The following is a 27112-nucleotide window of genomic DNA, read 5'->3' as shown; positions in this document are numbered from 1 at the left end:
ATCATTCTGGCATGTATTAGCAGGAATGTTGTAAGCAAGACAAGTAGTAATTCTTCCGCTCTACTCCACGCTGATACAGCCTCTACTGGAATATTGTGTCCAGTTCTGGGCACAACATTTTAGGAATATGTTGACAAATTTGAGAAAGTCCAGAGGAGAACAACAAAAATAATGAAAGGTCCAGAAAACATGACTTATGAGGATAGATTGAAAAAACTGGGCTTGTTTAGTCTGGAGAAGAGAAGACTAAGAGGGGACATAACAGTTTTCAATACATAAAAGGGTATTACAAGGAAGAGGGAGAAAAATTGTTCAGGATAGGATAAGCAGCAATGGGCTTAAACTGTAGCAAGGGAGGGTTAGGCTGGACATTAGGAAAAAAAATTTCCTGTCAGGGTAGTTAAGCGCTGGAATAAATTGCTCAGGGAGGTTGTGGAACCTCGGTCATTGGAGGTTTTTAAAAGCAGGTTAGACAAACACCTGTTTGGTTCAGCCCCTTGTACAGCTACAACAAATCAGAGCCAAAGCTGGGTCCTGACTTGGAAATAGCCCCAATACCTCCAACCTCACATTTTCTCTCTTTCTGCTTTTGGTTTCCAGATTTCCCGCACTCAGAAGACAGCATGACCAGTGTCATAAGTAGTTAGTTAAGGGTTAAGTTCTACCTGTAAAGGGTTAACACAGACCTGGTGAAACACCTGACCAAAGGACCAATCAGAGACGAGATAATTTCAAATCTCTGTGGAGGGAAGCCTTTGTCTGTGTTCTTTGTGGGTTCTCTTTTTGGATCTAAAAGAGACCAGTCATGTCTCCAAGTTCTCCTGGAGTAGTTTCTACTAATTAATAGTGAGTATTAATTAGAAAGGCGAATTAGTCTTATGATTTGATTTCTATATTTGCAATTGTGTGTTTGCTAAAGGAAATGCTTTATTCCTGTTTGCTGATATTGCTTTTACTGAGAAAAGGGGGAGGGGGGGTTCTCTCCAGAGATTGATAAGGTTATCCCCTATGAGTGTCCAGCTTGGGCTCATAGAGATTCTGTATTTTCTTTTTGTTCTCTTAATAAATTCTTTTCTTTTCTTTGGACTTGGTTAATTCCTTCTCTTGTGGAAATTCAGGGGAAGGGGAGGGGGGAAGAGACAGTCCTCCTGGGTTTGATTCAAGCAGTTTGAATCAGGTATCTCTTTCCAGGACTAGGGAAGGGGAGGGGGGAAGTGAGTCCCTCTTTGTGTTGAGTCAAGGATTTGACTCGGTGTATATCTCTCCAGAGCAGGCTGGAGAGAAGGAAGAGGGGGAGGAGGGGAACTGGCTGTTTCTCTCTCTCTCTGGTGAGATTCAAGGGGTTTGAATCTGGGTTCCCCAGGGGAAGCTTGGGGGACAGGCAGTGTGTCAGACACTTTAACCTGACTGGTGGCAGCGACAAGGAGACCTACCCTAGGATTTTAGGGTGGGGGGATACATGCTGGTCCTCAACTTGAAACCCCCCAGTTTCAAGTGAGGGTGCAGACCAGGACAACCAGTCTCTAATACTGAAAGCAGCACTCATTCCATCGTTCTTTCCCCTACCTGTCTCACAAGGAATTACATCTGCCTCATAATCATCCTTTTTTACAAGCCCCAATAAGACATTTCCATTTAGATGCAAGCTTCAGTTCCCATAGCTTCTCACAAAGTTGTAGTCCATTCTCCCCTCCGCTCATGGTGATTCAGCTGGTGCTCTTGTTGTCTGAGTCAGTCCCAAACCAAAGTGCCTTTGTGATGTTTAGAGTGGTGTTTTGCTGGAGGTGGTGTCTTTCAGATGAGACACAAACCCAAGGCCCTGTCCAGATGGCACTTTTTGAAGAGAGGGAGCATTAGTCAGTCCCTAACTTTAAACAATTATGTGCTCCTGCTCCCTAAATATCCCCAACAGGTTACAGTACTCCCTTTTCACTTCCTGTCCTAAACTGCTCTGTGCTGTTAAACAGCTGCCACACTGCATCCCAGACGGACTGGTGGGCAACAGTGCTGTATGTGTGTACAGTTTGTAAAGCTCTTTGGGATGAAAGGCAGCTAGGTTTAAAGTCAATGAAGCTCTGCCAATGTGCACCAGCTGGGGATCTGCCCTCTAAAGTAGGTGTCATTCGTTTTAAATTCTGCTTATGAAATCAACCCTTAAGCACCATACCAGGTCCCCCATTTGTTGATCCATAGATAACCTTGGCTATTCTTTTACGATTACAACAAGACATTCAGTAGGGTGATGTTAAAAGTTGTCAGTAGCCCACCACTTGCTTGTACAGTCACCACATATAAGAACAGTGTACAAAAATTCTCTTTCTGCTTCACGTTAATCCTGTCTGATTTCAACTGATCCTGTGGTATTCAATTACAGCTTGGGGAACCCTATGCCACAAGAATAATTAAACAGAAGGAAGTGATCACCCTTACCTGCAATTTACTGACTGGCCAATGGGAAACAAGGGCTGATAAAGTAGAGTGCAACTTAATGTTGGTATTAGACAGAACACTATTTCATTTTGGATTCCGATGCACCTATTTAACGTGCATGGGAGCAAAATGCAAAAGGAGAACAACATTATACGAATGCGCAGTCGCAGATGTGGAACTAAGTAGTAGTCCTTCCCAGGTGCTCTTCTGAAGAGCATGTTGTCCATTATGTACACACACACACACACAAACACAAAACCAACCATATAGATGTCTAACGCTATACAGGATGTGCTGGTAGCTCAACACCAAGAGCCCAGTTCTGATTCGAGAGCTTGTCTATATGCAAAGTTGCCCCAATTTAACTAACAGCATGATTTTAAAACTTATTTACTTAAACTGAGTCAAAAGGTGATGTGGTTGCTCTTAAATGAATATAAACCTGGCCTATATCCATTTAGCCTAAGTCAAATAGTAGTGACTTAAGCTAGCCTAAAATAAACCACATGAAGAACGTCTACATGGGGTTTTGCACCTGTTTAACTCAATCCTTTTAAAAAACAAGTTAAATCAGTGCAACTTCTGCATTTAGACAAGGCCACAAAGTCAATGGTAGGAAACTAGAGTAACTGCTGTCAAAACAAAGGAGTTGCACCTGTTTTAAACCAGTGTAAATGAAAGAATCAGACACAGAAATATACTATATATTGCTTTGTAGTGGTGGAGCAATATATCTAGCATGCTGCAAGAGCCTGATGTCTTTAGGATCCTCACACCTCTAGTGTTTCAATATTTATTTCAGATTATTCCATTTAAATAACTAATAAGGTGAGGATGGAAGTGTTGGGGAAAGGAGGCCCTGGAGGCTGACGTTTGTGTTTTTTTTTTTTTCTCTCTCTCTCTCTCCCACACACCACACACACCACGGGCAGAAATAGGGCAGGCTTCCCTTTCACTACCCCAACTCAGACTTGGAGGAATCACTTCCAGGAATGAGGAGGGAGTTCTGCTGCCACAGACCATTCAGTCCCTGGCTTCACCGCTTAGCTGGGCAATGAGGAACAGAAGGGTGAGGAAACAGGGGCCTCTGCGATGGTGTTTTATTTGTGAACACCTGTACACGGGGAAGCAGATTGTTATTCGCCAACTAAAAACCACCACGTTTCATTATGGTATTTAGGTGCAAACCAGCCACTCAGATTATTCTCTGAATGCAGCCTGTTTTAAGAGTGAGAGTTTAAATTTACAAGGCGAATATGAGCACTGCCTCACCTTGGCAGCACAAGCAGCTGGATCTAGTGTGTGTATGCTGTGCAGTACAGGGAAAGAACACAACGAAGTGTGAGAAAACAGTCGTGTGCAGCCATACAGAAACCCAGGTAGATGGCTACAAAACACACATGCACACTTGATAAATGCATCAAATTGACTAGCAACCAGAGGCACAGGCAGCCACAACCCTGCACACAGAGAGACGGTGACTTATGACAAGTGTTCACGTAGGCAACTTCTCTAGAATAGGAGAGCTGCTCAGTGCCACAAGGAAGGAAACAGAGGGCAAAAGAGACAGCTTACCCCTCTGAGCTGCTGGACACCACCGAATAGCCTCATCACTCCATCGATCTCCTGCTCCAGCCTTCTGGTCCAGTACTGCATCCTGCAAGACGGGGAGAGAGACGCACGGAGTCAGAGCCCTAACACTTAGATCAGCAGGATAATCGAAGGCGGAGGAAGGAAATCAGTGCCCACAGCCAAGTTTACTGCACGCTGTTTCTGCACTGCCAGATGTGGGCAGAACACCAAGAACGTCTGTCCTTAGAGTCATGGCTGGGGCTTCAGGACTTAAGTTTACACACAAAGGAAAGGGGAAGGGGTGGGCAGGCAAAGCAGAAATTGCAACGTGCCTCTTTTCGTCCTTTTACTAAGCAGGAGAGACAGATAATCTTGCAACCCCAAAGGGACTATTCAAGGCCTGAGTGGTTCAGTGCTTGGCTTTTGCTATGGAGAGCAGCTTGTTGCTCCTGCAGGCCTGTTTGGCCACGAGCACCCACAGAACCAGTTCAGGATCAGCCCTGTCTTCTGGCAGGGGACTATGCCCTGCCCCAGCTAGGGAATGGGCTCTAGGCTATAAAGGGCTTTTCCGATGTTAATTTATATGATTGCAAGGCCACAAGACAGCATTTGACACACTTGGGATCCTAATATTGGATCAGGAGAATCCCAAGGCTCAGCTAATAAGCAGCCCCAATATTTCTCACTCCCATAAGAGGTGGTGCTGCCAGGTCTGAGAAGAAGTTATTGGCAAAGCTGCCTCTTGGGTTACTTGACCAGAATGGGATGGGAAGCTGCAGCATGGACTACACCATGTCACTCCTATGTACCGATCACTTTATGGCAAGAGTTCCCATTGCTGGCAAGCCTGCATTTGTCCACAGCACACTCTATACCCCCCCACACCCCACCCCCAAATGTATTTTTAGTTGTAACAACAACAAAACTCCTCAAATTCACAGCTTTTAATCCTCCTCTGCTTTTAATGAGCTTCCCTGACTTCTTTAATTCCTGGCCATGCAAATGTCAAATCTCCCACCCGGCCTGGAAAAGTGCTGCTGGCTTGTCTACATCCCAATTATTATTATTTTCAGTGCTATTCCCATGGCACCTTTTATCTCTAAGTGCTGCATCAGAAAAAGGAGCCAAAGAGGAGTAGACGAAACTGAGGCCAGTAATGGAAAGTAGGAAGCCAGCCTCACAGCAAGTAGGATCATGCAGTGGAGAGGGCAGAAAGCGATAGAGCTATCGGCCTTGGACCATATTAAATCCAGGACAATTCCCCCAGATCGGGGGGATATATACATACATACATACACATACACACACATATACATATACACACATATACACACACACCTGCCACTGAACCAAACTAGCCTCTCTGCAAGGACAGGAGATGGGGAAACCCAACTTATGAGAGGATTGTAGTACTGTATTTTACAGTCTAATGATTGTCAGCCTGGGGCCAATATGTATTTCCCTTAGGCACAAATTCCAGAGAAACACCCCTCTCCCCCCACATGCACACAGCTTCTCTTTTAGAGCAGAAGCACCACTTGTAAACACCTGGAGTGGAGGCACCTAAGGAGGACAGGAATCTGGACGGCAGATACCCATGTTATTCACGCAGGTGGAGCTCTTGCCAATTGTTAACGTTACACAGGAGGCCGCCAACAGAAGGCTAGTATAGCTGCACAATCCAAGCTTACAGAATTAATCATGCTGAAAACCTCATCTCTCTGATTAAACTGGTCTAATGTTCTAAAGCAGGTGATGCTCTGATTTTTGCCCTCAGGAGTTTGGTAGAGGAGGGGAAGGCAGGCAGGGGAGCATATGGGCAAGAAAGCAGCAGACACATTTTCTCTGAGAAGCAGAGAGCAAAGCCACACGGACAGCTGTTTTAAAAGGTGGAGGGTCAAGTTCTAGAAGCCCGCTGAGGAGTTTACACAGCTGGCATCTTTCACTGAATTCTAGCTACCTACAGCATCTGTCCATCCCATCTCTCTAGGAACACTGGACTTGCCATATCAGATGAAACCTATAGCCCATCTAGTCCAATATCCATTAATCCTTAACAAAAAAAGAAAAAACATCTTCACGTGCCATCAAGGCACAAGATTTCAGACAGTTCTAACTATATGGGAAATTTGAGGCATCTACATTATTCTGTTAAGATCATTCAAGACATATACACCAAACTGACATGGGGTGCTCATTTTCTTAATTTTTAAATTAATTTTAACTCAAATGAATTAACTGAGTTACTTAAATCCACAGAAAATTCATTCTGTGCCCAAACAATAAGTGCTGTCATTTTGGGGAGGAGATAAGGTATGTTTCCATGCATAAGAAAAAAGGTTGGAATTTTGATTCAAGTGTAAAATTCAACTGAGCCTTAACTCTGGAGCCACGACCATCATCTCCATATCCAAGTATCTCTGGCCTAGCCTGCACCAGTGGTACGTGTACCCCCAGGAGGTACAGCAACTCATCTAGATGTTTGCTTAGTTTTTCAACAGGCTAAATGAAAAGCACTAGCTAAGGCAGTAAAAACTAAAATTTCATACAGACAGACAATGACTTGTTTATACTGCTCTAAATACTATATCAGTGTTTCTTAACCTAGGAGGTCATGATTTTTTTTTATAATTATATGGTAAAAATTAGAAAGTAAGCAATTTTTCAGTAATGCTGTGCTGTAACACTTATATTTTTGTTCTGATTTTGTAAGCAAGTAGTTTAAGTGAAGTGAAACATGGGGTATGCAAGACAAATCAGACTCCTGAAAGGGGTACATTAGTTTGGAAAGGTTGAGAACCACTGGCTTACACTACAGAAGGTTTGCCAGTATAGTTATACCAACAAACTCGCCTAGTGTGTATGCAGCTTACATGGGCAAAAAAAAAAAGAGTGCTTACGTCAGTTCTCTGAACAAAACAGGCTATACTAGCAAAAAAGTAATTTTGCTGGTATAACTGACTATACTAGGGCTTCTGTCAGTATTGAATGGTCAAAGAAAAATAATTGCCTGACATTACTACACCAGCAAAAGTTTGTAGTATAGACCTGGTTTATATCTATGGATTTCTAAATGCAGCCATCACTATAACATTTGGGGCCAGTGATTCTGGTGACCAGGAATGTTCAAGGCCAGGCACATCCTAGAATTTGGCATCACCTCTTCACCCACCACTTGCCATGTTCTGGGTAGGAAGGTACCATTAAAAAAATATATTACTATTCTACCTCAGTTGACCTCCTGCTTCTGTGATTGTTCCTCTTGAAATTTTACAGAAAGGGATTAGCGCAAGGATGAAAAGGGCAAAGAAACTGATATGCCATTATGCACATGGAGATTTTACTTTGAAGGAACTCTGGTATGGAAGCTGTAAGCAATAAGACATGACAGTCATTGCATCTCTAGGCCATTATTGCACGCCTCAGGTGGCGTTACGGGGCTCGAGGAGCAATAATTCCTCGAAATGCTTAGTCCGGAGTGTCTTACCGCTCTTGTGAAATGGCATTTATAAATAAAATATAAAGCAAACAGCAAGGCCGCTGCACTTACTGGGATACTATTGACACAGATGCATTACCAGTCACAAGGCCCCATTTGCGACCTGTGTGCTAAAGCCTTTTCCTGAATATAATTCCAGCTGCAGCAGCCTGAAGTATCCTTCTCCAGTGAATTAATATGAGAGAGGAGGATATCCCAAAGACAGGAGTTTTGGGTCACCACTGAGCAAGTTACTAGATAGGCACCAGCATACCATAGTGAGGCTGCCTCATGGTCCCACTCTCCACCCCGTTTAATGACTATCCTGCACAGCTTACCTCAGTCCCTGCCAAAAGCAGACCCTTGACCACGTGTGGATGCAATGTGTAATTTCAAGTTCCCTTGGCACTCAAACACAAAAATGTTGTGTGTTTGGTGGCTCCCCCCGCCCCCAATCTGCACCATTTATAAACCTGCTGTACGATTTGTAACAAGGAATATAAAGAAATCTTTAAAAAAAAAAGCAACATCCTTTGTCATTGTCTCCTCAAAGGAAGCTTTAAAAATGTTAATTGATTTCATAATCTGCATATTTGATTTTTTGTTGAGAGAGAGAAGAGATAAAACTTAAAAAAAAAAAAAAAAAAAAAAAGGCAGCACTGCAAAAATATTTACTAGCACACGCATCCAGTGCTGCACTCCAACCTGTGCTATATGGGAGCTAGAGAAGTTTGCACCTCACATACATTCCTTCAGAAAAGAGGTGGATCTCCTTTCTGACTGCTCTCCTATTCTGGACATACCTGGTTTGGGCCCAGGGCAAGTTCCCCATTTTACATAAGCCAGTCCCCTTTCTCAAGGTCCCATACCTCCATGGAAGACTTTCGTTAATATGTCTGAGCTGCTGCCGCCGCCACCACCACCATTCCTGGGGGCATTCGTTGGGAAGGGAATGAGAATTCCCGTGGAATCAAGGAACACCCCTTCCTTGGCCCAAGTCCCCCCTAATTCCTTAGCGCTGGTCTTCTGCACAGCAGCTCTTACTCACAAGCAAGCCACCAAGACAGGTCAATTCCATTTGTTTGTGGTCTCAAGAATGTAAAAGGACAAGGGGAAAAACAATTTGTTAAGAGGATATGCTCCCCCAAGGCTCAATGGGCTATACAGAAAGCCTTTTGTACAAGTGTACACACTTAATGCTGTGTGTTCAGCCAACAATGCTTCACTCTCATTCCTATGTTTTGTTTCAATACCCAAATCATAGAATATCAGGGTTGGAAGGGACCTCAGGAGGTGATCTAGTCCAACCCCTGCTCAAAGCAGGACTAATCCCCAGATTTTTGCTCCAGATCCCTAAATGGCCCCCTCAAGGATTGAACTCACAACCCTGGGTTTAGCAGGCCAATGCTTAAACCACTGAGCTATCCCTCCCCCGTTATTAAATATCGCTATTTTAAAAGGTTATTAATTATAGTGTTGTCCAATTTTTGCTGTGCAGGAACTTTCCCTTTTAATTGGAGAATTGAGAATTTTGAAGAATAAGCCAACTACCTTCACATGTGTGTGCATTCTTCATTTCTTATATATCTGAAAGGGAAAGCCCTATACAAGCCAATATTTACTGACCAGAAAAAAAAATATGACCCAACATTTGTTGTTGTTGAACAGGACTTCTGGAGAGTACTGGTTTGTAACGGAACAGCCACAGATATTGCTGGCCACTCTGCCAGTCATTTTCAAACCTCCCATACTGTCATTTTCATGACTCCCTGTTAATTTCAAGTATGTGCACAGGTGCTTATCAGGAATAAGGGCAAGAAAATACCTAGACAATTCATACACACACGTGCATGTATGTGTATACATATTTATATACAAATACATTCACACACACACACACCCCTCCTCAAGATGTTACTCACCCACTTTCACCCCACAATAAAGCACCTTGGAGGGGGATGAAGGAGAGAGAAATTCCAGAAATCTAATGGAAGAAAGATCTATTAAGAAGATAGGATGGTCTGCTAGATAGAACCCTAGACTGGAATTCCCAGCTCTTCCGCTGACCTGCTGCGTCATCTCGGCCACACACATCCCCTCTCTGTGCCTTTGTTTTCCCCTCCCACTCAGTCTTGTCAGCTCATTGCAGCAGGCAGTCTCTTAATTCGGGTGTACACAACACCTAGCACAGAGGGGCCTTGACCTCAGCTGGGTCCGCCAGACCTCAGTGTAAAAATTAATAAATAAGTAAATAAAAATCAGAGGGATAATTTGCAGAGGTGGCTTTATGGGCCCGCAACCTAGACCTGGGCAAATAATGTGAACAAAATGCCACAAATACTAGATTACATTTTGTAACAAAACGCACTTTAATTTGTGCTCAATTTGTTAACCACAAATAGTCCAGTGAACAAGTATAACTGGCAGGAATGTTCACAGAACTAGCCAATTTTATAGGGAATACGAGAGAATATTCCTGGAAAATGAGTTTTGACCCTGAAAACCCAAGTGTTTGCCACCTAAGAGTTACACTCCACCAATACCATGTGATCAATGTGTCCTGTCAAAATACCTTGAATTTCAAACTTTGCATACAAAATACTCACAACCAGCTTTTTTCCCCAGAGAAGCTGGAGGCCAAAGGATAATTCAGTGAATAAATTAAAAAGCAGGCTTGAGAAAAATCATGCTGTTTGTAGATGACTGGCCAATAGAAAGAGGAGAAATTAAGTGGTCAAATGTACCAAATACCATACTTAATGGTACTGCGAAGGGTCCCCAGAAGATTGATGTATCCCTTTATCACATCAACTCACACACACTCCCACAGCCCTGGTAATAAAAAAAAAAAAAACCAAAAAACAAAAAACCACACCAACCACAACCAGCAAAGCACACCACAGGAAATCTTTTGCAGACAGTGAGGCAGAGGGGAAGGCAATTGCAGCATGAGGCTCCCCAAACCAGTCACTATCCATCTCAGAGTGGGTTTCTTCATTATGTGACCATTTGGAAATGCAGCCATCACATGAAGGGCACTGGAATTTTAGCAACATTATTTTGCAGTTCTTCCACCAGAGGATCCCAAAGTCCTTTTCAACCATGAAAGAACTAAGCCTCACAGACTCTCAGAGCCTGAGATTATGTTGTAGCAACACTGGGTTACAGTTGTTTAAGTGAGAGCAGAATCATGCGGGTGAGGTGCAAGGCAGGTTATCCTCAGCCAAGGCACGGAGAAGTTAAGCCAATGCCAAAACAGCAAGTCTCTCTCTCTCCCCCCACTCTTTCCAAAAGCCTTGATCACACCTACACTAGTGTAAATCAGGAGTAACTGTACAGAAATTGGTGAAGTTTCTACTGTTTTACAGAAGATTGGAACCACACCCTTTAACTCTTAAAGCCTGTAATAGAACTGAAGAGCTGCAAGATACTGCTTTAATAAATAAGGGAATAGGTGTCAGTTTTATAAAACTATTTATTGCCTGAAGGAAGTTTACCCAACAAATCCTCTTGTAATTTTCACTCCCCATCAAGCCCTCATGACTGACAACGTCCATGCATCACCATTCAACCAGCTAGGTGCACAATGGTTTACATTAACACCTCCCTCTGTGCCACTGCTATCTCGGCTGTTTCACCACTCTCTCAGCTGCTACGTCTTTCAGTCATTATGAGGATGGAGGGGTTGAAGAGATCCCATCAACCAGTGCAAAGTGAGAACAGGTCCAAAGCTTCTGCTAGCAGCATGAATTAACTGACTTTATGATGTAATGACAGACACACTGGTTTATTTGTTTATTGTGTATAATTCATGGCTCTCTTGGGAGGCAACAGGGAGGGGTGGGGGAGATCATTGCAGTTCTCGTTTGTTCCAGGAAATGAACATCAGATGGAAAGCAAAGCTGCCTAAAGAAGAGCAGTCCCAGTTTCCATGAAGCAGCTCATGGGATTCCAGCACCCAGCTGGGGACCAGAACACATGCTCCACAGCTTGGAAAACTAGCAAAGCAATCAGACCGACATAGCCAGAGTTGGCAAGAACTCAGATGCTCTTTGTCTGGGCTCTGGTGACAAAGGATGCTAGACTATCTCCTAACCATGTTCTGAGAGTCAACTTCTTCTGCAGCATCTCACCATCAGAATGTTTGCACCCTCGCACCTGAACATTGCTTGGTGATGTGATGATAAAAACCACAAGAGAGCTATAATGCAGCTGCATCGCCGTGTTCCCACCCTTTCTATGCAGGGTCCCAACATGACGAAGGTCATTGGCCCTTAGGAGAATGAAGGAGTCTAAACATCCTCCACACCTCACAGAAACAACTTCTTGAGAAGAAAATATATTGGAGTATGCAAACAGTCTCCACTAAGAGAAATGGTAGAAGTCCCCTGGCTTGGCTCATTTAGGAAACTGGACTGATCCACACATTGGGGAATGGACTGTAAGGAACAACCCTCCACTGCCTGCTGGAATACGATTTTAAACAGAGCTTACACTTGTCCTCATTTCCACAATGTCTAGTTTACAGGGTGTGGGGCAGACCCTGTTGAGTAGATAATGGGGCTCATGGCAATCAGGATTTGTAAGCACGGCCACAACTCCGGGCTAGAAAGAGCCCACCAAGGGGATCACTGCTCTGTGCTGGAGTATCTTACCACAAGACACTTATGGCAAGGAATACATTCCAAAGTGAAAAGCTATTAAGCAGCACAGACGGTAGGACTGAAAGAGACTAGTTGCGTCCCCCTTCCTGACCCCAGCATGCTGCAGGGCCACTCCCTACATCATTCCCCCTAATGTCTCAGCTAACCTACACTGGGCGCTCTGCAGTGATTAATTAGGCCTTTAAAACACAGGCCACCTTGAAAGGTTCAATGATATTCAGTTACAGTAAGCCTGATGGCTAGTTGGTGCTGAGTTGGGCCTGAAGTAAGTTGGAATCTACAACTTCACCCCTGGCCAAGCAAAAGTATCATTCACCTCTTCTGCGAGGGCCTGCGAATACGAGAAACATTCAGCCACACCATTTCCACTGCTCCTCGGCTTCTAACTGCATTAACCCACCTTCTCCTAGTCTGGTTGAAGTAGACTGGCACAGCATTATATACATGTCTCTAGGGCTTTCTAGGCACCATTTTCACTAGATATGTATTAAGTTAAAACCCCTCTCCCCACCATTACTCCACTTGAGGAATTCCTGGGCCACAATAGGAGTGGCATAAAGAGAGAGGGTGGTATAATCATTGTTATTATAAAGCACTTAGTGATGCTCACTCAATGGATCTCTCGATAGCCAAACATGCAGGACCCTGTCATTTTTACATGCAGGCTACCTCGTTCCCAGAAGCTGCATGTTGGATGTTCCTTTTCAGCAATGCACTCAAGGGAAAAGGAGGAGAAAAAGCACTTTTAACAATTAATTGATTGCACTTTATGCCATTATCTCAGTGCTTTATGATTCATGCCTAAGAGCTGCCTCCAGTACCTTTGGATCCAATCAGCACCAGTGTAAGGTGCACACTCTGGAAGCATAAAGCTGTGTCTGGTTTTATCACAATACCACCTCATCCATCGGCGCTGCATAACATGAGGGGCCAAATTACAGCATTAGCTGGTCACAGACCCCCAACCTCAAGCACATGGCTCACATAACACAACTGAATACAATCTAGTTTCCCTTCAGTGACAACACAAAACCCAGCTTGCCCTATGAGGCCTGGGGAAGAACTAGATCAGTGCTACAGCTGGTCCTTTCTTTTAAAGAAGCCACTCTCCTGTACATTTTAGAGCTTAGGCACAGTGAAGGAAGAAGGGGAGAAGGCAGGGAAAAAAAGGTAAAGTTGTGTCTGCTTCCCAAAACACTTCAGCAGCATTAAACAGGTGATGCAACCACAGCCCTGCCTCAATTCTGATCTGCCAGACCCCCTCTGGGACTGCTTAAGGACTCTGGCTGAGAGACATTTACAAAGGTAACGTCATTGGACAATCTTGTTACAGAGCTGTTCAGCATTAACTAGGCCATCCCCATAATACACAGGTGATTATTCTCGCCGTTTTTACAGAGAGGGAACACTGAGGCACAGAGGTTAAGTAACTTGCCCGTGTCCACAGAGCCAGTCAAAGGCAGAGCCAGGACTAGAACCCAGGAATTCCAGATTCCCAATTCTGTGCTCAAGCCTCAAAAGGGTACATTTACACTGCAAGTGAAGTTAAGTCTGTAGCCTGGACAGACATACCCCTGCTAACTTTAATCTAGCAAGTACACAACAATAGTGTAGATGTGGCAGCATGTGCTAGCAACCGGAAAACGTACCCAGTGTGCTTGTACTAGGGCAGCTCTGAAGCCCATGCTACTACGTCTACACTACTGTTGTTACCCATGCTAGCTAGCTTAAAGCTAGCACGAGTAGGTATACTTTTACTTGCAGCATAGACATACCACTTAAGGAGGCAGCAATCAATTCAGAAGGAAGGATGCTCCCACAGACAGTGACACCCCAAGGCACTTGCCGTGCTTACCACACACGCACACACATGCATGCACAATAGAAACCGGGGAACCAAAGATAATTCACTTTTTTTGTTTTCGCTGCCAATACTCATTTATGAAATCAAAATTCTTGTTTGCAGGCAACCAAAAAGCTTGTGCAGAGAATATTTTTCCTAGAAGACAAAACCAGTTTTAATGTGGCACTCTTGATGGGTCTTATGACATCATCAACCCCTTTCTATTTAGAATAATGATTTCTTCCACACGCCACAAGATTTGAAATTACCTGTGAAATATATTTCCCTAGGCACAGGCTCAAGAAGCATGTAAATTACCCAGGTTAATGGCCTCTAGAATTCTCTCTCTCTCCAACACACACACTTTCACCCCAAGTTGCAAATGTTCAGAAGAGATCATGGGAGACATGCTAAGGGGTAAATATTTGTGGGATGAGAGAGGAGTTGTGCTGAGGCTTCCCCAAGAGCTAGCTCTGCCTTTAGGAGCCAAGATACACAAGCCTTATACAGACAGAAGTTGGTGCACTGTCAGCACAAAAATGTAATTTTAAAAGAGCGCTTTCTTGGGACAGTTGCCTGGCCATAATTTCCACAGCACAAGCAGCCACACATACTATGGATTATGCTGCAGAATGAACCCCTTTAATTTTCCAACACCTGATGTTATGGCACGTTGAGCAATTGGCAGCAATTCCTTCAACTCTTCTCTCAACTCCTCAGAGAAACAGCCCTGTTCAAGCATACATTAAGCGCCTCGCTTTGGTGCCAAAGAGCTTGCCAGAGTCTGGCCCCCAGAGTCTGGATTCCACAAGGACAATTCCCATCCACCCCAAGACAGGGAAAGAGGGATTCTTCCTTAGAGGTCAAACTCTCCTAGCCACGTCTCTACTCACAGAACATTAGTATATAAAATGAGATGCACCAAGTCCAAGAGAAGGTGCCTTGTCCACTGGGAGGAGCAGATATCTGGGAATTATATGGCCTAAGTTCTATTCCTAGATCTGCTATTGACTTAATGCCTGACCTTGTCATGTCAACTAATACATCTGTTTCACCTGAGCTAGTCATTCATTTTGAAGTGCAAACATTATAGCAAACACACTAAAAGGAAGAGAGTTATGTAGGGGAGAACTAGGCATAGGAGAGGGAACCAAGGATGCACACATGAGAGGAGAAAGACATGTAGGTGCTCATACTTCAGCAGAGGGGGGGGAAATGAAATGGGACCTGAAAATAGAACTATCCACCTACTCAAAAGGGCAGGACTGAGTCATAGAAATCAACTCTTTAGCTGGTGTAAACAGCTGCAGCTCCACTGGGGACCTGGCCATGCCACTAACAGAGCCTACTGCAGGCAAGGCTGACAACCAGTCACCTTTCACCAAAGTCATACAAATCACAAGAGCCCCTGAAGATCTATACTGAAAAAAAAACAGTAGGTGGGAAAATAGGAACGGCCACAAGATAGCACAGAACAAAATGGGCCAAGTTTATCCCCCCAGGGGGATTCCACTAAAGCAAGTGGAGGAAGGCCAGGGATGAATTTGGCACAATGGTCTTTGCATGGGTTTTTCAAATTCAAGGTCAAGCTGCAATGCATTTCCCAGACATATCCATCCTGCTAAGCCATGGTATCACACTGCTCTCATTTTCCAGAAGCATAACTAGGACAAGCAACTTGAGCATTTTCAACAAAGAGGGCTATACAATATGTCAAGCCATTTTCCCCATCAACAGCTAAGATCTGCACACACTCTTCAGGGTCACGCTCAGAGTTCAAAATTAACTGTTGGCTCAGGCCACTAATACAACCACCACACTATATACAAATGATCAATCCTGAAATACTAAGTCCAAGTACAGTGACAGCAGAGAAAGCCTCATTCCTTTTATTCCCACTGTTACAATGACATGTTTCATTGCTGTGACCCAAATGAGGACAGCACTGGCTTCATTCACAAGATTTGCCAAAAATATTTAATACATGATTCAGAATATTACAAGTTTTGACTGCTGAATTTGGATTTATTTATTGAATCATATTGTACTTCTCGCAACCTTCAAATGCTTTAGACAACTTCAAACTTTACACTTATAAATATCACCCCCGAAATGCAGCTGCCATTCTGTATACAACAGTTTTAGCGCCAGGCAATGAAGACACATTCTGCACCCACTTAAACAGGAGCAGGAATTTAAGCAGGCAGATTAAAATTATACAGTCAGGGCCTTAGTTTCCATAATAACATCTGAGACAGCACCCCTTCAGGCACACAGCAACTCCCCTTCCCCAACACCACATTGGGATATCGCACTTGTCCTCCTGAGTCAGGGATAAAGCAATTTGCTAAATCATCAACACCACTTGCTGCCTGGTTATCTTTGGGAGGGGTCTCCCATCCATGTGTTGTCAACATCTAACTCTCATAAGATAAGCAGAGGTCACAAATGCTATGCGGTATGGCTACATGAATGGGTAAATTCAGTTAGGGAAGAAAGTCAATAGGGTGTACAACTTAACATACAAAAAAAAAATATTGACTCTGGCCATGGGCACATCCATTCATCCACCACTTAACTATGCTCTCACACAATATAAAAGGCTCACTCCCTGATGAGAAGGCCACACACACAGTTGCCTGAAAGCCACCAAACAAGTGACATTTATTAAGTGGCTCTTGCAAAAAAGAAGCTCCTTTCAGTGCATGTAATCACATTAATAAACAGCTTGAACTGCCAGTGCAAGACTCTACTTTGAAAGATGTCAGGAAGGAAGGGGGGAGGGGGAAAAGATTCTAACTCACCAGCATCACTATTGGCAATTCTCCACACAGCATATTGGCCGGAGTATTCAGTCTGATCCCAGACAAGATAAAATAGTACCTTCTGAGGCAAATGAGGTACAAACAGGGTTGTCAGAATGGTACGGTGTACAAGACAGCACAGTGCAAGGGGAGAGGGAAAAGAAACCATTTATCTCAGCAGGCATGATGGTGAAATCAGACCCTGTGTCAGACCTTGGCTCTCATGCATCCTTTCACAACTGGCCACAGAGTGGCATTACAGCTCCATTTCACCCTGCAGGATGCCTGGTTAAAAGAGCAAGGAAAGGCAGGTAAAACAATGCTGCCTCAGCTTGGACCACCTTAACCATAAGCACTGCCTCACTGGGGTGAGAACGCTGCCCAAAATCCTCATCAGGCCCTGCAAGATAGTGAATAAGAAGCAGAGCTGATTATATTTCTCTCCAAAGAGAAACTGAGTCAAGACAGCTCATTTCCAAGGCCAACAGAGATAGTAAAAAAAGAATGACAGAGGTGCTCCATTCAGTCTTGGGGCAAGGGGAGGAAAGTTGGCGTTTGTGTCAAAAACATCTACAAGGCATCTGACATCAGGTCACATGTGTGGGGAGAGGATAGATAAGGCTGCCTAGTAATAAGTGGTGAGGTACTGAAGCTACATGAAAGTATGTAAATTATGTGTGTTTCTTTCCTTCACACCAACATAAAAATCAAGACAGAAAAAACTACAACCTCCATCCTCTTTAAAAATGGAGCCAAAAGCCCAAGTTCATTCCAGAGCTAACTCCACTGCCTTTAGCAGAGTTGCACTAAGGATAAATTTGGCCGCAAACCTTGAAAACACTTGGATGGCCCTCCCCCTGCAAAGAACATGCTTCTACAGCAAAAAATAGCCTGGGAGACCAAAGATGGTGAATTCTGCTACACAGCGACACAGACAGGATGGTTCAACTGCAATGATAAAATAGCCTACTGTGTTTGGGGAGCGGGGCTAATGTTGATTCACTCCCTCCCTGTGCTCTTGAAATGGCTGTCATTCCATGGCAGGCAGAGCAATGTCATCGGCTCGGTCACTGATCTACAATTATTAAGATTCCCAGGCAAAACAAAGAGAGAATAAATAAAAACTAAGAGGTACATACGTGGAGGGAAGGCATTGATTTTTATACCCAGTTTCGCAGCAAGGGCTGGGTGGGAAGGGAAAGCACAGAACCCTCTCTGAAGCTGTGATACATCTCTAACTGGTTGGAGGCTCACAGACCTCTCTTTGGCCTGCAGGCCTTGAATAATTAAATGCAGTTTCCTCCAACCTTTTTTTCCCTGCTATGCGTGATGGGCTGCAAAAAGGTTTACCAGTAAGGGCTTCTTGTCCCCTTGCAGAGCCCCTGCCAGCACACAGGCCTTATACTCCCGAGTGGAAGTGCAGATGCATTGTTTTATTCTCTTTCCCCCCCCCCCCCCCCGCCCCAGCACAAGAAATATGTTATCAGTGGTGAATGCTCAAGTATATGGCTCTAATTTATAAGGCTACATCAGACATGAGGAAATGGTACTTTGGCTCCTCCTAGCTCTGCTGAGTTCATTATAGAGCAGTAAAAGAGGCTCAGCCACACATAGCCCAGAATTTGGCTGAACATTCAACACCTGATAAAATTGTATATTAGGTGCTCTGCTTAGCTTCTTCCTCACTTTTTTATTCCTCAGTCTCTGTTTTACAGCAGCAAAAAAACCTAACTAGGAACAAGGGACTTTATCTCTTCCTGTCACTGCACCAAGCCCCTAACTAGGTGACCATTTGACCATTCTGAAGAGATTTATGCAAAGCTTATGAACCCGAGGACCTAGCTACAAGAGTTTCATTGATTCAGAGGGAGCGTTATAAGTGAGACAGTTTTATTAATCACCTGGAGCATAGCAGCTGACACTAGCCACTCAGAGTAGAAACAAAGGCTCTAGACCTCTTGTACCAGGCTGGGGTGTATATAAAATGCCCCCTGGGTAAGCAACAAAGTCTGATTTCAAAGCAGATCGGTGTCTTGCTATTGAAGGAGTGTTCTGGGGGCCGGTTCTGGAATTTGTTGAAACAAGTCATATATATATATATATATATATATATATATATATATATATATATATATATATATATATTATACACACACACACACACACACACACGAGAGAGAGAAAACATAATTTCTTCGTTTGTCACTTGAGTGGAGATGGATTCACACTCTCTCCCAATTCTTTCCACCAATTTAACAGTTTAAGGGGCAAATCTGTTTGTGTGCAGGAAGGCCAAGGAACTAAAGAAACTGGGACTTACGATGCTTCTTTTTATCAAAAAGTCAGGTATGTGGAGGCAGCTGCAGTGCAAACCCATGCCAGGCCTGCCGCATCATGGAGTGTCGGCTCTGAACTGGGGGATGTTGGGAACCGAGATGGCCAGTTAGTTCCTGCCAGAGGAGAGCTTCAAGATGATTGCTGGCTGATACATACTCAGCACTCTCCCCTTCGGGCTTGGATTCCCTGGGTAACCTTGAGCAGGCACCATTGTACAGCCAAACGATCTCCTCACTTAGCACTACACGCAGCCCTTCCTTCTACGTACCAGCCCAGCGCAACCAAGCATGCTAGTGCCTGAAACCACATGCAGTTCATTGGAACAGGAGCTTCCAACGCAGCTGAAACATTATACGTTGCCTGATACAACAGAACCCTTTTCCCCCCCCCACTAACCTTACTCACTTCTTCTGCAATACGTTGACGTGGTCCCACCTGCCTGCCCTCCAACTGTCAATATGACACACAAAAAGCAGACACAAAGCTTTATCTAGCCAATTTATAGGCAATTCCGAGGCTTGATACTCCAGCCCTTAGTCATGGAAATAACCCTTACTGGAGTGAGTAATCCCACTGAGTTTAAGACTACTCACATGAGTAACTATTATTCATGGATAAGAGACTCCAAGTCTTTAGGGCATTTGATTTGTGTTCTTTCCTCCCAGCATAAATTGCAATTATATTTCTAACCCCACAGTGATTTTTGCTCTGATGCACAGTGTAATCTCACTAATTTGCACTTCATTTTGCTGCACACCTCATCATTTGCACATGGAAACTGTGGTCTCCCATTCTCATCCCCTCACACACTCCCGCAACTTCTTAGAAATATAAAAGCTTTCTCGGAACAGCTAAGACTTCATTACGTTTACAAAATTTACTGCGGAACATTCACTAGCATGCTGTGAAGGCTCATAAATAAATTAGAGATAGACAATCCTCGGCAGGTAAATTAACATGCATTTTGAAATGCATTATCCTTGGTTCTCTATCATGCTTGTTCATTTACTCGCTAATTGGCAAAATCCGGTAGTTCACAATGGACAACTTCCTCCCCCCCCCCCCCCCCCAAATCATCCATGCGGCAGGGGACAGTAAGACAGACTCTGATTTCAACAGCACCAATGTAAATCTGAAGTCACTGATTTCAGTTGTGTTACTCCAGATTGCACTGCTGCTAGTGAGAGGGGAATCTAGCCCACAGAAAGTAGAATTTGACTCCTTATTTGAATAGATATGGATACGGTGGAACTCCATTACAGCCAGTTAATAAAAGTCAATGGAAGCTGATAGCTCCCCAAAATTCTCCCCCTTAACTTCTACATGAGAAATCTGACAGATCTCAAGAAACATCCACACTAGAAATGCATTGGGCCCCATTCATCCTCAGTTTAATTCCATTCACTTTGCTGGAGTTACAAATGCATTTGGCTCATTACATATACACAAATTCCACTCTGTTTTGGCTGCAGTGCCCATGGCTTTATCATAGTCAGCTACATTTCATTGAAGGTTTTATATCCTCATTAAGTGCCCAGGCCAACAATTTGATTGCTGACATGGGACGGGACCATGCAGAAGAGACAGGATCAGGCCTCATCCCTCACTCCCTTCAATCCCCAGCTCGGTTGATGCTGGGAACTTGAGTCTCCCACAGGAGACAGTCCAGCATGCATTGGTCTCTTGTGCCCCCATTAGCTCACTGAGAAGCAGCTTTAGAGGAAGCTGCTTACTTTCCTAATTGCAGGAAAGGATCCAGGGTTTGCATGGAGTGCATGACAGGATATGGAAACCACACAATGTTTGCCTGGCCTGATTCAGATTCATATGCCTGGGTCTCCTGTCCTGCAGCCCAATCCCCCCATTCACTCCAACCGATCTGGCTAAACATACTGATACACGGATGCAGAAGTGGACGTAAACAGGCATATGAATTACAGACAAAAGAACCAATTCTTCACTCTGGGAAAATGCTCAGTATATTCATCGTCTGACTAATATCTTCCAGTCTCGAATGATATCGACCAGCATTAAAAGATTGTTGAAATAAGGACTCACCAAAACAATGGATAGGGAGGTTGTCAAAGTTGGTGAGTAATTCTGCCCATGTGCTTTCCTCAAAACAGTTTGGTGCATTTCCAACTCCATGACCACATTCCAAAGAAATCTATGCCATTCAGGTTATCAGTGCTGTATAACCCTACAACAAACCAAAGTGCATAGCCCAGAACTCAGGAGCAACTCTACAACAACCAACCACTGCGGACACCAATAAAGAAAACAAATATGCTAAAGAAATACATTTTGCTTTTCCAGGGTTCTTAGGAAAGCATATATTTAAATGTTCCGACAGTGTGCTTCCTAGAAGAGTATTTAATTCAAGGAGTACTTGCTTGAGAATGAGTTTTTAAAAAAAATCCCATCCTACTTGGCTATATCTTCAACTTCAAAAACAAAGCTGTTGTCCAAGTTGTGTTCTTTATTGTACATGTACAGTGTTGTACTGTAAATATACACTCCAGCACTAGACCCTCAAGGGCACTCTGCTGGCTTTTGAAGCCCAAAAGCCAATAGACTTGATTGAGGATAAACTCCCAAGTTCCCATTTAGCCTGCAGCTGACCTTCTTCAATGGAATTTTAAGGGAGTTTTGCACAGAAATAACAGTTTCCTCAGAATGGAGCCTCTGGACTAGGCCCAACTGTGGGTTCAGAGGGATTAATTCTACCCTCCAGCGCTCAGGAGGGTCCCTGTTGATTTAAGTGGGAACCTCACACACAAGACCAAAACGAAGTCCTTAAAAATTAAAAACAAACAAACCAAAACAAACCTTTCCAGGGCTGAAAGAAGCAAGCCAGGGGCACCATGATGAAGGGGGTTCACGTAAGCAGGGAGCATGGTGCATTTAACCCATTGGAGATAAACAAGAAACACCCCTCATTATCATATTACCCATGAGCAACCCATACTGGAGGATGCTTAGCAGTACAAAGGGAACTGCCTTCCTGACCTCCTCTCTGCCAGAGGGAATGTGGCTGTGGCAAAGAACGTTTGAAAGTGGTTGAGAGGGGAACAGAACTGAGCAAATGAAGAACATAGAGGATCATTAAGAGAAAAAAAATGAGCACTATTAGTGAGGGATCCTGCAGAATGAGTTTAAAGACTGAGCCAGGTCAGAAATGACACACATTCTGACATGCTGGCTGACATGGTTCCCATAGTGGCTTCACTGTCAGGAACAAGGACTCACATGCAGCTGTTTCAGACACAAGCCCTGAGCAAGGGATGTCTGGGAAAAGGGGCAAGAGGGGGAAGAGAAAGAAAAGGAGATTTCAAACATCTGAGAGAAATATAGCAAATGAATGTTTTCTGAATGGGGAACTGAAGCACATCAGGAGGTTAAGGCCCAAACTTACCAAAATGGCCAGTTTTGAGGCAACCTAAAAACTTCCGGTTTTCAGAGGTGCTGAACACCTGCAGCTTCCAGCAACCTCAGATGGAGCTCTCAATGCTCCAGATAATGAGGCCTGCAGTATCTCAAATTAAAAATCTCACAAAAATATCACTGCCCACTTTTGACAGCTGCCCAAGTTCATAGAGGAATGGCTGTAGCAGGGCCAGCAAATGAGCCCACCTCTCTGAATCCCAGTCCAGCCCCTCAACTGAGAGGCCATCCTTCCTCTCCTCTGACAACCAAACAACTAACAAGATGTGCTATCACAGCAAGAGACTTAAGCAGCCAACTCTCACCATGGGGGATAAAATGGTTCCGAACACACATGCCACCCTACAAGAAGAAAATGGATCACCGCTCTCTAGCCAATGGCAACTTTTTTCAAGTCCAAGTGATAAATGGCAGGTTCACAGAGTGAGGCATGGGCTTGCTCTGTTTCCAGGGTTTATGTAACAATTTATATACGGGCTATTCTCCAGCAGTTATGCACGTGTAATTCCCATTAACAGGAGTTTGGCGTAGGCACCAACAGAAGAAAAGTCCCCTAAGTGGTCAGCATTTATAGAGAATATGCATTTTATATTCTAACAATGATCAGGATGAATCCATCAGGGAATTCATGTTGTGCCTTCACAGGGATCTCACTGCAACCCAGCACCAACTAGCTGATGCCTCTAAGTATTTAAAAGAAAAAAAAAATCAGCATCAACCAGCAGCCCTTCCCCCCCCCCCCCCAGAGCCATTAATCTCGTTCACGACATACACACACGTGCCCACCCATAACAAGAAAATCAGTCAGTCAAGTGGACACCGCCCAGCCCGCCTGCTTGAATGGGTCTGTTTCAATCGGGGATTTTGCTTTCTAAATCTCAATGAGAAATTTCCCTTTGGACAACTGCTGAGCTGAGCCTTCCTTAGCTCAGCATAAGATGATTAAAACCATGTTACCCGGGAGGAGAGAGAAAATATGGAACACTGACTATTTACCAGGGACAGAACCAGAAACCAATATCCAGAACTGCCAAAGACAATGAAAGCGATTCCTACTTTCAAAAAAATGAACCATTTTCCCCCCTGTCCCACCAAAAAAGGAAAATGTTCTAATCATTGCACATGCTGCCCTAGGTCATAATGAAACATTTCTAGGGAGTCTGCAAAAACAGACTCATTCTTGAGGACCCTATAAAGGGAGACAACTTAAGTAACTCACACAGAAAACCTCTAAAGATAAGAAGGGTTTCTAATAAAAACTCAATATTGTTCTTTGTTGATATATGGAAGAGAAAAATTGGTTTTATAATTGGAAGAATTTAGCATCCAATTTAGTTTCGAACAAAGGAATCCTCCAAAATTATACTTGCGCTACAGGTTTAAATTAAGTCTTTTCAATCGCTGGACTGGTAAGAGGGGGAGGGAGGCTTATAATAAGGGGAACTGCCAGAGAAGGGGCTTAGTCTGAGTGTAACAGTAACTGTCACAAACAGTTTTCTTCTGTTCAATATTTCTTTCCTTGAGTGACAGATGTTACAATCCTGAGAGCTCCAGAGTACCGTACATAAGGCATTACAGTCCACATGTTACAGGGCATTAACCTACTGCCCAGCAATCATGCCTCATCATCATCCAATACTCACACATGACTTCTTTTTTTCCCCCAGGTTCAGAAAACAGGTCATAATGAGAATAAAATAACACAGCAATAACAGGCCAGGCTGAGGTCTCAGTTCCGATACTTTTCGTCTTCAGATGCAGCATAAACCAGAATTGCCTTCTGCCCTCTGTCAGCAAAGGCACACACACTCACACAAGCCCCTTTTAGGGCCAAACCTTCTGCTTTATAAAAGTTTCTGAGCGATATATTGTCATTACTGGGCCCAGTTTTACATTCCTGGCACACGTCAAACTCCCACTGATTCAATGCAGGATCGGGCCCATTCTGGTAACACTGACATTCTATTGAAGCTGATAATGAAACATACCTTATACTAAGCACTGTTTTGCCAGGAGTTTAACATGTCTGGAAAAAATTTGCTGTGAGCCAAAACCTAGCATAGCAGACAGGAGCAATTTAATAATATTTACTTAATCAATTTGGGTGGAAGAGGGAAGCAATTTTTTAAAATAAATTATAGTACTCTAGAAACGTCTCCTGATTTAAGATCCTTGTTTAAACTTTTATGACAGAAAAAAACGTTACTCTAAATTAAAAACTGATATCTGGAAAATAATATGGTCTGATACACTTCAAGATCTCAACAATGTTTTCTGGGTTCCCTCTCCATCCTTCCCCCAGATTCTGAATGTAAGGATCCAACCCTACAAACCTTACTAGTGTGATGAAGGATTAACACCACAATTAGGCCCATTGACTTCAATGAGACTTCTCACATGAGTAAGAATTACTCACATGAGTTGTAGTTGTAAGATCCGGCCCTAAAAATGTGCTATCTATGCAGTGCAGGCATATTCCATACACCCCGGCAATAGACACCTCTCAAGGTTTTATTCTGAGGAACATGTGTGCATGTTTGACAGCCAGATTGACAGAAAAAGATCAACAGCTCAGTATCAGAGGTCAATAACATGTGGGCTCCGAAGTACAATTATAATGGGCTCCATAACAGCCCTGGAGTCATCTCTATGATGTGGTATGATGCCGAATAAATAACACAGCTAACTATGCCTTTTAGAATGGAGTGCTAGGATAGTAACACAATAGACCATAATGATTCCAAATAAATAATTCAAATAATTCTGTTAATAAGCTTCCTTTTTAGAAGACCTAAACACAAGTCTAAACATGCATTCAAAAATATTTTGGCCCTTCAGTAAGTTACATTCATTTAAAAAAGTCTTTCATCAAATATTTCCATAAAAGCATGAGCTAAAAGTCAAAATCTATATATAAAAAAATCTGATGCTTAAATACCACAAAAATTTTGACTCAAAGCAACAAATATCCAGGGAGGCAAGAACAAAGTTAAGGGTGACAGTGCCATTATTAACCCATGTCATTGAGACCTTTCTCCACCTTCAGAAAAGCACAACGTAAGGACACAGTGTCAGCCTTTACTCTGAACAGCCTGGCTTTCCCCGTTTTGTGGCACAAACCCTTAACGTCTTGTAACGTAGATGGTGGCGTCTCAAAACACATTCCAGAAAGGTTTTGGGTGGATTTGCGGAACGGAAAACGGTTGCAGCTATCACATTGTGGAATGAACAAGTGAGAGAGCAAAAATTCCCAACTCTAACTGCAAATATAATTCCACAGTCTTCTTTTACAACCCTTCCCCCCACCTCACCTTTCCCTCCACCCAAAAAAACCATATGCTTTCTGATTTTCTCACCAGACTAAAATCAATTTGTGTCAGTTCAGAGAGGGGGAAAATATCCTCAGATTGATAGTTCCACAGCCACAGGCTATTATTAGTTTGTACTAAACTCCACCGGGCACTCCTGGATTGCAGATGCTGTACTGTGCACCTGTAAACCAGAAAAGCAACCTCTGTTTCTTCCTCTCTCTCTCTAAATTAACATTTATATAACTGTATTAAAGAAAAAAACAGAAACCTCCAGGCACTGGTGAAGTTTGAGTCTTCTAGCAACTTACAGTCTATTTCTATTTTCCTGGGGGGGGGGGGGGGGGGGATTTCAGACCAAAGATTTTAAAACTTCTTATTAGAAGAAAATAAAAAGAAGGCTGCCTAAACGAACCGCCTAAAAAGAATTAACTTGCTGGAGTGTCACCTCCTGATAACCTAGACAGAGCAATCTTTGCTCCTGCATACACACTCCAGGTAGTCACGCACTTGCAATACCGAGGGGCGTGCAAGGCAAGACTCAAAGCCCATCGCTGGTGCTGCCCCCGATCCCTTCGCACGCTGCGTGTATGAGAGAGTTTGCCAGGGAGGAGCTGCGGTCATTACGTTAATTAACTTTCACCTGTCCCTCCGAGCACGCGGCCCTCTCCCCCCACACCTCACTTTCGGAGGCATCTTCTTTGAAACCCGGGGAGCTGCTATGCCCACGGCGCCCGGACACCTGTCCCCGCCGCTGCCCACGGGCACCGCGGGAGGGTGCCGGCCCCGGGCGCTCGCCTGGCCCCGAGGGAGCAGGGTGCCGGGCCGGTACTCACGTGTAGTGCTGCGGGAAGCTGTAGCCCTGGGCGGCGGGGGCGGCCAGCAGCAGGAGCAGCAGGAGCGGGCCGAGGGGAGCCGCGCGGCGGGGCTGCGCCGGCATCGCCATGTTGCCATGAAAGATGCAGCGGGGAAGGGCGAGCGGCGGCGAGCAACCTCTGCCCCCCCTCCTCCTCCTCCTCCGCCTCCTCCCCCCGCTGCCGGGGCGGCCGAGCGCCCCCTCCCCGCTCGCCTCCCCCGCCGCGGGTGCGCTGAGCCGGGCCGTTCTCAGCGGGGCGGCCGGCAGCACTGAGCCCAGCCAAACGGAGCCTTTCCCTCAAATAGCTGCCGCGGCGCCCAGCCTCCTCCCCCCTCGCCGCTTCTCCCCCCGGCCCCCCCATCGCCGGGCGGCACGC

The 27112-nt window shown here is 44.3% G+C and overlaps 1 protein-coding gene across 4 annotated transcripts in view; it reads right to left on the bottom strand.

Moving 5' to 3' along the window:
- CACNA2D2 (calcium voltage-gated channel auxiliary subunit alpha2delta 2) overlaps positions 1-26873 on the bottom strand; it is a 642762-nt gene extending 615889 nt beyond the window's left edge. The window contains exons 1-2 of one of the 4 annotated variants that reach the window (XM_045024558.1): positions 26717-26873; positions 4006-4087 (exon numbers count right to left, since the gene is read on the bottom strand). In XM_045024558.1, coding sequence (XP_044880493.1) covers positions 4006-4087; positions 26717-26826 — 192 coding nt within the window. In that variant the 5' untranslated portion in view covers positions 26827-26873. Of the gene's footprint in view, positions 1-4005; positions 4088-19111; positions 19140-26295; positions 26318-26716 lie in introns of those variants that run through there. The other 3 variants (XM_045024559.1, XM_045024560.1, XM_045024561.1) reach the window with 3 other exon arrangements.
- Between the last annotated feature and the right edge of the window lie 239 nt (positions 26874-27112).

The sequence above is a fragment of the Mauremys mutica genome, chromosome 7, assembly GCF_020497125.1.
Source record: "Mauremys mutica isolate MM-2020 ecotype Southern chromosome 7, ASM2049712v1, whole genome shotgun sequence".
NCBI classification, from domain to species: domain Eukaryota; kingdom Metazoa; phylum Chordata; order Testudines; family Geoemydidae; genus Mauremys; species Mauremys mutica.
This window is presented reverse-complemented; position numbering and strand designations above follow the sequence as displayed.